Source organism: Lepidochelys kempii, chromosome 9 (assembly GCF_965140265.1).
Source record: "Lepidochelys kempii isolate rLepKem1 chromosome 9, rLepKem1.hap2, whole genome shotgun sequence".
NCBI lineage: Eukaryota > Metazoa > Chordata > Testudines > Cheloniidae > Lepidochelys > Lepidochelys kempii.
The window spans coordinates 7,257,588-7,267,602 of NC_133264.1; the positions used below are offsets into that span (position 1 = coordinate 7,257,588).

At 66.2% G+C, this 10,015-nt stretch overlaps 1 protein-coding gene across 1 annotated transcript; it reads left to right on the forward strand.

Annotated features, from left to right (window-relative positions):
• The first annotated feature begins 441 nt into the window (after window positions 1-441).
• LOC140916855 (intestinal-type alkaline phosphatase-like) lies at window positions 442-9,472 on the forward strand. The gene is made up of 11 exons (XM_073358744.1): window positions 442-589; window positions 3,499-3,615; window positions 4,039-4,154; window positions 4,774-4,948; window positions 5,230-5,402; window positions 5,995-6,129; window positions 6,867-6,939; window positions 7,128-7,262; window positions 7,769-7,960; window positions 8,463-8,579; window positions 8,884-9,472. The coding sequence occupies exons 1-11, from the start codon at window positions 520-522 to the stop codon at window positions 9,156-9,158; spliced, it is 1,578 nt and encodes a 525-aa protein (XP_073214845.1). The 5' UTR covers window positions 442-519; the 3' UTR covers window positions 9,159-9,472.
• Window positions 9,473-10,015: the final 543 nt, after the last annotated feature.

Genomic DNA, 10,015 nt, shown 5'->3' on the forward strand with positions numbered 1-10,015 from the left:
TTTGGTTCCTCGTGGCTGATAGGATTATCTGGAGACAAAAGGGTGATAAGGCACACATACCCCGCCATTTTCTTTTCCCCTCCCCCAGCAAATCCTGCTCCCCCTCCTCCCTCCTCATTAGCAATTATGCAAAGTGATGCCAATCTTGGCGCTGCCTTGATGCCAGCACCCAGCCTGGGCACAGGCTGGGGGATGCCTGGCCTTGAACCCTCAGCTCCACTGCAGCTGTGCCTTGCAGCTCTGCCCCCGGCGGGGAGGCTGGGCCGGTGCTGAGCCCGTGATCTCTAATCACTGCCCTCCAGCAGGGCTGTGCCATGCGGGCGTGCCCCTCTGGCAGGGCCTCATGCCTGCAGGCTGCAAAGTCCCTCCAGGGGCTGTGCCCACGTGTGCTAATGGGGTTAGGGAGCAAGTCCGGGTCCAAAGTCCCCTGGAGAACGGGGCTTATACCACAGTCCTGGGCACAGCCTGTCACGGGCACCGCTCGGCTTCCCCGCTGCTCCCCTCCTGCTCGTCCTTGCCATGTGGCTCCCTGCGCCCATCTTGCTCTGCCTCGGGGCCTGGCTGACCTTTGCCGGTGCCACCATCCCAGGTAAACCAGCCTCCCTTCCCCCAGGGGCGATTTCCCCCCACACGCTGGGGCGTGGGTGTCTCCGGCCTGAGGCCCAGCACTGGGAGCTGTGCGAGGTACCCGGCTGACATGGCACTGGGCTCGGCCAGGCTGTTCAGGGGAAGGATCGGCTGGCACAGGGTCCGGGATCCCGGGGTGGGCACTTAGCTGGGGGCACTAACTCATCGCTCCAAGGTCCGTAGTGAGTCAAACCCCCGCCTGATCCAGGCCCCTCGGGGGGCTCTGGCTGCCAGCGCATGGGCTGGGACTGGGGGAAGACGCAGGGACTCCCCAGTTCCGTGCTGCCGGGGACACGGGCGAGGGCGTTTGCTGCTGGCTGAGTGTGTCTCAGCGGTGTTTGTCATCACACAGCTCACAAAGGGTTAACTGGGCTGTCGGGGCCGGGGGTGAAGGGGGGATGGATTCACGTCCTGGGGGCGCCCTCCTCCATCCCGCTCTGCTGGGCACTGGGATTCTGCCCACAGGGGAGGAGCCGTGTCACGGATTGATTGGGTCTTACCAGTCCCATGGGAGCGTCCCCTTCAGTGAGCTGGACCCCAAGGACCCCCAGTTCCACAGGGGCAGGATTGGGGGCCCCACGACTTGTGCCCGCAGCAACACCGGCAGCCTTGTCAAACCGAGGTTGTCATGTACCAGTCCCCGGGCACCCAGCCGCTGAGAGCCCTCAGGCTGGCACAGAGAGGCGAGGCTTAGAGGGCGTCCAGGCAGGGCAACGCCAGGCCAGTACGTCCTTGAGCCATACTGCAGTCGAGGCCGTCTGGGCGCTCGCTGGCTCCAGCCCGTTGCCCTTAGTCCCAGGGTGGAGTTGGGAGTGCAAAGGCCAGCTCGCAACCCAGATGCCTGCCACCTTCCCCTTGGCTCGGCTTCCCGGTAGTTGTGAGTTTAAACCCAGGGTTGTGAGTTCAATCCTTGAGGGGGGCATTTAGGGATCTGGGGCAAAAATTGGGGATTGGTCCTACTTTGAGCAGGGGGTTGGACTAGATGATCTCCTGAGGTCCCTTCCAACCCTGAGATTCTATGATGATTCTATGTTCTTGTATTTTGTAGGGAAGGGATAGCTCAGTGGTTTGAGCAGTGGCCTGCTAAACCCAAAGTTGTGAGTTCAATCCTTGAGGGGGCCATTTAGGGAACTGGGGCAAAAATTGGGGATTGGTCCTGCTTTGAGTAGGGGTTGGACTAGATGACCTCCTGAGGTCCCTTCCAACCCTGAGATTCTATGATTCTATAAAACGCCTGCCTCTGGGGTAGGGACTGCTAGGTGTGAACGTCCTGGCCAGTGGGGCTCCTCTCGACTTCGCCTCCATCGAGATGGGTCAGTTTCAGCTGGTCTTTAATGCCCCCTTCATGCACCCCAGCCAGCATCGTGGTGCACATGCGTGCACATACACACATACACCCCGGCCCTGGAACAGCTGTTTAACCCTTCCCTAGCAGCACACAGCACTGCAAATACAGAGGGAAACTGAGGCACCCATAGGCATAAACATACTACCAACCTCCCCCTTCTCCCCGGTGTGAGGGGTCCAGCTGGCTCTGGGAGCCAGGCTTTGGGACGCAGCAGCGCAGCCAGGCCCCCGCTTCCAGCTGCTGGGTCCTTCCCCCACCTACCCGCCAGCTCCCTCCCTGGCCATGCACCCCAGACAGACCTCCCAGTTCCTGGAAACCCTCCTCCCAGCTCCTTAGCTGGGGACCTTGAACAAACTCCCAGCTCTAAAGGATGAGATGTGCTGAGAGGGAGGCCCCCTCAGCCCCCCATCCCCTGAACCATTTGCCAAGGGCTGGACCGAGCTAAGCCCAAGCTGGCCTGGTCAGATTCCCACAGCCCGGCATTCGGTTTGGTGCCAATTTGGGGGCAAAAAGTTAAAATCCCAGCATTGTCCAAGGAAATTCTGCAAAACGCGGCTCCAAGCCCAGCTTCCTTTGGAGCCAGATCGACACCGAATGGCACTGGCATGGCGCATTGCCTTCTGGGAGCTGAAGGTGGGGCGCTTGAGGCCCCAATTCACTCTACGGGCCAGGTGCCCTGGGCAGACGACAACCCCCATGATGCACCATGCAGCTCCATCAGCGGGACTCTGCCTTGCCTTGTGGGAGACGTAGTCCTCCCGGGCCCCCAGCCCAGGGGAGCGAATGGGAGGCTGGGACTCCCGGAAAGCGACATGCCAGGGCAATGCAATTGACGTTCCATTGAACCGCCTGGAAATTAACACAGAGCATCTCAGCTGGGCCGAACCGACCCGGCCCGAACAATCCCTGGGAGACCATCGGAAACGTCGGGAAAAATCGAGATTTGTTTTCCCTGTGCAAAATGTCAATTGCGCAAAACCTGCCGTTGCCGGCAGCAAATCATCCCAATGTCCCGCCCAGCCAGAGGGCGGGGGCCTCCCCAGGGCACCATGGGTCCCGGGTACCACAACGGGTCGTGGTGAGGCGCCCCAGCACTGTGAGCGCTGCTGAGTTGGGGTGGCACCGTCATGCTCAGGAGCTGTCGTGGCTGGCTCAACACCTAAGGGCTCAGCGTCCTCGTCTGGCTGTGAGCCCGGCGAGCCCAGGGCAGCTCGAGCCCAGCAGCCTGGCTGGCCCCTGCCCTGTGGAAACGCTGTGCTCCAGGGCCCCCCACCCGGCGGGAGAGTGGGGGCTGCTGCTGCGTCCTGCAGGGAGGTGCCCCCCAGGCCCTGGCTCCGCCTAGGCGTTGCCACGCCTGGCTCCCGTGCTGGTTTGCAGCTGTTGCGTGGCTGTGCCCTGGTGTAAGGGCCCCCTTGTGGGCTGGGTCGTTCCTGACAGCCACGAGTGGTGGTGGGTAAAGCTGGCTGCCCCCGGACTTACCCCCCTGCCCTGTCTCTGACCCTCCCCACTGTGTCTCCCCAAAGCGGAGGAGGAGAACCCCGCGTTCTGGAACCAGCAGGCAGCTGAGGCCATCAAAGCGACCCTCAAACTCCAGCCCATGAATTATCAGGCCAAGAACCTGATCCTCTTTCTCGGGGACGGTGAGTCGAAGCAACAACCCTCCCCACCCCCGCCATCCCCACCAGCTGCCCTGCCCGGGGGGGAGGAAGAACAGGGGAGGGCTTGGCTAGAGGGGCACCTCTGAGCTCCTCCCCCTCCTCGCTGGGGTGTGGGAACCCAGCCGCCCCTCACCCCGGCCCAGGGGCGCTGGCTCACAGATAGAAGCAACCCCCCAGCCGGGCTCCCCTGGCGCGTGGGGTGACGGGCCTGGGTCACGGTTTGGTGCTCTGGTGCGGCACTGATGGCTCACGGGGGGGCAGTGTCCTGTGACTGCACAGGGCGGGGTGCAGGGGCATGGGCAGCGCTGGGACCGTCCCAGGGGGGACTGGGAGGCTACACATAAGGGGACGGGAGGCCTGTGGTGGTGCCCGGCTCTGATGGGCTCGGTCTCTCTTCCCGCCCAGGAATGGGGGTCCCGACCGTCACCGCCACCCGGATCCTCAAGGGGCAGCTGCAGGGGAAGCTGGGCCCCGAGACGCCTCTCGCCATGGACGCCTTCCCCTACGTGGCGCTCTCCAAGGTGCCGTCGTCACCCTCGGGTGCTGCCTGTCACCCTGGAACTGCTGCCACCCCCCGCCTGGTGCCTCCAGGGTCTCAGACATGGACGCTCCAGCAGGGAGTGATGCACGGCTCTGGCTTGGGCGCCATGGGCCTCTCCTGCTGGGAGCGACCCCAGGACCCCTGCTGCTTGGTGGGACTGGGCAGGGTGCAACGCCCCCAGCCCAGGGCCCCTTGCCCCGCTCACTGGTGAAAGGCTGGGGCAGATCCTTGGGGCCGGGGAGGGGGGTGGCCGCGGAGAGGTTGGGAGGGGATTCGCAAATCCACTCCCAGTTGGAGGGATGGAGGCTGATTTCCTGGGCCCCGCATGGGGCAATTGTCTCCCTGCAAGGCTGGGGCAGGGAAGGGACAGGCTGCATTGGTAAGAGGGACCCCCACAGCCGGGTGGGCCAAGACCCCACAGCTGGGCCACCCGAGACCCCACAGCCAGGTGGGCTGGGAGCACTTTCCCGTACCACATGGCCCGTGGGCCCCCCAAGTGCCCTGGGAAGTACTAAGCCCAGGTCTGGGGGTGGAGACAGGAGGCCCCCTCCCCGTCCCCTGGAGCCCCTCATCTGACGGCTCTCCCACGGGCTTCGCAGACCTACAACGTGGACCGGCAGGTGCCGGACAGTGCAGGCACAGCCACGGCCTACCTGTGCGGGGTGAAGGCCAACTACCAGACCATCGGGGTGAGCGCCGCGGCCAGGTACTCCCAGTGCAACACCACGCGGGGCAATGAGGTCGTATCCGTGCTGCAGAGAGCCCAGCGAGCGGGTAAGGGGCCGGGTGCGGCGGGCAGGGAGCCAGCGGGCACAGCACACACGGCAGGAGTTGTTCCCAGCTCAGCACCAGCCGGGGTCCCCCAGCTGTGGCAGCAGGGAGGGTCTGGGTTTGAGCCCCGGCTGCGGTGCCAGGCAGTGGGTTAGCCCACCTGTGACAGGGCTGGCAGATGGGCTGGGTATCTCCAGGGGCTGGCCTCCCGGGTGCAGCCGTGTCTGCAGGGATGGTACAGGGGGCAGGGGGTTAGCACTCAGCGTCCGGCCGTTCTCTGGCAGGGAAGTCGGTGGGGATCGTGACCACGACACGGGTGCAGCACGCCTCCCCCGCGGGGAACTACGCCCACGTGGTGAACAGGAACTGGTATGCCGATGCCAGCATGCCAGCTGCTGCCCTGCAGGAGAACTGCAGGGACATCGCCTGGCAACTTGTCCACAACATCAACTTCACCGTGAGTGGCTGCGTCCCATGGGCATCGCTGGGCAACTGCTGCCCCACACAGCCGCCCCCTGCCCCGCATACCCCCCCTGCCCCGCATGCCCCCCCCGCCCCCCAGCAATGCAGCGTGTGCCCACCCGGGCCTGTTTCCTGAGGGGAGATGTGGCTGGCTGGTTCCCCACCTCTGCCCCATGTGCCCGCCACAGGCAGGATGGAGGAGAGGAGACAGCCAGGCCGAGAGCCCCAGCCAGACCACGGGGGAGTCCCCGGCCAGCTTCTTCCTCCCTCAGCTTCTTCTCTCTGCGCTGCCCACTCTCCATGCAAGGGGCCAAGGAACAGCCCGGCCACGGGGCCTGAGCTCACCTCAGCCCCACAGATGGGCGTCCCCCGTGGGCAAGGGAAGGGCAGGGTGTCTGTGAGCTCCCTCCCCCCAGCTACAGCCAGCCGTCAGCCCCCAGACACCGGTCAGGCCATGTGGGGAACCCCAGAGGGGACTCTGGCTGGTGTGGGGCAGGGCAGAGGATGAGGGGCTTTGCCCGCTCAGCCCTCACCCAGGGGTTAGAGAGGCTGGTGAAACGTGCTGTCTCTGTCCATCTCCCGGCCAGGTGATCCTGGGGGGCGGGCGGAAGTACATGACCCCTGCGGGGACCCCGGACCCCGAGTACCCCAGCTACGTCGCCCAGAATGGGATCCGCAAAGACAACGAGGACCTCATCGCCCGGTGGCTGGAGTCTAAGCAGGTGACTGGTGTGTCGGGGCCGGCATTCAGCCAGAATGCTGGTTGCCTTCGTGAGGCTGGGGTTGGTCATCACAGTTCGCTCCCCACATTGGGCAGCAGCTCAGATCGGTGCAGCAGTGCGCATCTTCCTGGAGGGGCAGGCTGGGACCTGGCTGGGGAGGCGGGCCCCCCGGGGCATGGTGGGTGCAGGTGGAAGGTCTGGGCAGGGCTCAGCTGGGCATGCAGGGCTCCCCCGGGTGCAGCGCTGGTGGGTGCAGGTGTAAGGGCTGGGCAGGGCTCCCCCAGGTGCAGGGCTGGTGGGTGCAGATGGAAGGGCTGGGCAGGGGCCTGGCTGGTGATGCAGGGCTCCCCCGGGTACAGGGCTGGTGGGTGCAGACGGGAGGGCTGGGCAGGGGCCAGGCTGGTGATGCAGGGCTCCCGTGGGTGCAGGGCTGGTGGGTGCAGACGGGAGGGCTGGGCAGGGGCCAGGCTGGCGATGCAGGGCTCCCGTGGGTGCAGGGCTGGTGGGTGCAGACGGGAGGGCTGGGCAGGGCTTCCCCAGTGCAGGGCTGGTGGGTGCAGATGGAGCGCTGGGCAGGGGCCTGGCCGGTAATGCGGGGCTCCCCCGGGTGCAGGGCTGGTGGGTGCAGACGGGAGGGCTGGGGAGGGCCAGGCTGGTGATGTGCATGTGCTGGGATGGTGGCACACACACAGCCCTGCCTAGGCACCTATTGACCAGCTCTTGGGTTCGTTCCTTAGGGCGCCAGGTACGTGTGGAACAGGACGGCCCTGCTCAGCGCTGCCAGTGACCCGTCTGTGATGCACCTGATGGGTAATGGGCCCCAAATTCTCCCCCTTTGCCCCCCACCCCACCAGGGCAGCCTCTGCCCCCTCCTCTGGCTGCTCAGGGTGGCATGTCTGGCTCCCCCTTCACCTGGTCCCTCCCAGGCCCCATGGCCATTGGCAGCCTGGTTCCCCCTTCCAGCGCGCGCCCCCATGTCGTCTCTGTTCCCCCTTCAGGCCTCTTTGAGCCTGGCGACATGAAGTACGAACTCCTGCGGGACTCGACCCTGGACCCGTCCCTCACCGAGATGACGGAGGTGGCCATCCAGATCCTCAGCAGGAACCCCCGGGGCTTCTACCTCTTTGTGGAAGATAAGTGGGGCTTGGGGCAGGCCAGGGGGTGCAGCTGTCCCAGCCCAGACGGCTGTGCTCGGGGGGGTGCAGGGGCCCAGGGCTGGGTGTTCCCCGCTCTCCCCAGCCTGGGCTCGTGGCAGGGTGAGCAGGTGGGAGGGGTGGCCAGGAGCTGCCCATGTTCCTCAGAGGGGACCTGGTGTCCCGGGTTGAGGGGCAGGAGCACTGGGTGACTGTGGCACCTGCCTGGGCCCCCCAGGCCATGGGAGCCCCCGCAGCCCATCACCATGCGCTCTGGTCACACTGAGGAGCCAGAGCCTGCTTGGGTAGCGCGGAGGGAGAGGTCTTGCTGCAGCCTGAGGGGGCTGGGGGCTGCCCATCCCCACCCCTAGGGGTTGCTCTCCACAGGTGCCTCTTACAGGCCGAATCACCCCAGTGTGATCGTACAGCGGGGGGGGGACGGACCTGCATTCGAGGCCCCCAAGACGCTCCCCTCTGCGGCTAACCCCTGCCCGGTCTCTCTCCACGAGGCAGGATTGACCACGGGCACCACGACGGCATCGCCCAGCGGGCGCTGACGGAAGCCGTGGAGTTCGACCGTGCCATCCAGAGGGCGGGTGAGCTGACGAAGGAAACCGAGACCCTCTCCGTGGTGACGGCGGACCACTCGCACGTCTTCAGCTTCGGCGGCTACACGCTGCGTGGCAGCTCCATCTTTGGTACAACGGGGCTGGGGGGGCGGGTCTCAACACCAGGACCCCGGGGCTTTGGGCCCACAAGTCCCTGGCCTCTTGGATGGGCCGAGGCTGCTCCTGCTCCCCGCTACTCTCTGCACGGTGGGCCATGGGTTCGAGCTCTGCTCACGGCACAGCTGAGGGCGGGTACCCGGGCGGCTGAGGGCTACGGGTCAGCTGAGGCCTCTGCCCCATGGAGGCCATTGGCAGAGCAAGGATTGGGCCTAGGGGCCCCTTGGAGCTCGGATGCCCATGTTGCCCCTGCCCAGAGACCTGCAGGACTGTGGAGTGGCAGATCCACCCGCTCTGGTCTGTGGCTGCCCCTGTGCCCAGCCCGCTGCTGGCTGCGCTGCCCTTTGCGGGGTATTGCCCAACACCCCGGGTGTCCTGTGCTGTCCCGGGGACCTTCTGGGGCCTGGGGGCTTAACGCCGCTCCGGTTCGCCCCGGCTTGGGCCTGATCCCTCGCTCGGCTGCCCCTCCCCACAGGCTTGGCTCCCACAATGGCCTTGGACATAAAGTCGTACACGTCCATCCTCTACGGGAACGGGCCCGGCTACCAGATCAATGCCATGAGCCGGCCCAACGTCAACAGCTCCGAGAGCGGTAAGGGGCCCCGCCGTGGCATGGGAGGGGGATGCTGGCAGGAGAGCTGAAGGGGGGGGTGAGTGTGGGGGCGGAGGGGTCCCTCCCGCCAGACTTCATCCCCTGTGCCCAGCACAGAGCTGTTGTTTCCAGCTATCACCCCGGTGCTGCTGCCAGCCGGTGGCGCTGACCGTACAGCACGGGCGGGCCTGGGCTCTGCCCAGATATCAGCGACCCCACCCCCACCCCCGCAGGGAGCAGGAAATCAGGGGGGGGGGGGGCAGTGGCTCGTGGGGCCCTTACGCTCTGTTTGCCCATCCCCCAGAGGAGAAGGGGTACCGGCAGCAGGCAGCCGTGCCCCTGGCCTCGGAAACGCATGGCGGTGAGGACGTGGCCATCATGGCCAAGGGGCCCATGGCCCACCTCTTCCACGGGGTGCAGGAGCAGACCTACATCGCCCACGTCATGGCCTACGCCGCCTGCCTGGAGCCCTACAAGGAGTGTCCGCAGCCCAGCCTGGGCTCCGGCCAGGGGAACTTTGCCCTCGCCAGCCTCCTGCCCCTCCTGCTGGGCTCCCTCCTCCTGCCACTGCTCAACTAGCCCCCCCCCGCCCAGGAGAGAACCCACCCCCTGTGGGACTGTAGCGCCCCCCGCAGCCTGAGCCCCGCAGCACCCCACGGCCTCCTGTGCCGGCAGCGCTGGCTGCAGCCACAAGGGGGCGACAGCCCGCCCGCTCCCTGCATGGGTGGGGGTGGGGGGTTTCTGTGTGAGTGGCACCAAACCCCGGGGCAGGGGGAGCAGGCAGCCGACCCCACCCGGCTGGGCTGTGGGGCCTCAGCACTTGGACACCAGCTGTCGGGGGGCTCACAGCCCTTGGAGGGGGGATTGCCGCCTGCTTTAAACAAAGAGATTCCAGTGACCAAATGGCCTGCTGCTTTCTGAGTGGAAGAAACGGGGGAGGGAGGGGAGCACTGCAGGGGGTGCAGTGTGTGTGGAGGGCGGAGGGACTCCAGGGGGCGCTGTGGGGGGCAGTGGACTCCAAGGGGTGCTGTGAGGGGGTTGTAAGCTCCAAGGGGTGCTGGGGGGCCGCGGGCGGATAGACTCCAGGGGGCACGCTGTGTGTCATAGGGGCGGTGGACTCCAGGGGGTGCTCTGTGGCGGGGGGATGGACTCTAAGGGTCGCTGTGGGGGAGGGATGGACTCCAGGGGGCGCTCTGTGTGTGTGGTGGACTCCAGGGGGCGCTGTGTGGCGGGGGGGCGGTGGACTCTAGAGGGCGCTGGGTGGCGGGGGAAGGACTCCCTTGGGTGCTGTGTGTCGGGGGGATGAGCTCCAAGGGCACTGTGTAGGGGGGGCAGATGGACTCCAGGGGGTGCTGTGGTGGGGGGATGGGCTCCAGGGGGCGTGTTCTGTGCGTGCGTGGGCGAGAGACTGCAGCCGGCCGTGTGGGGAGGGGGGG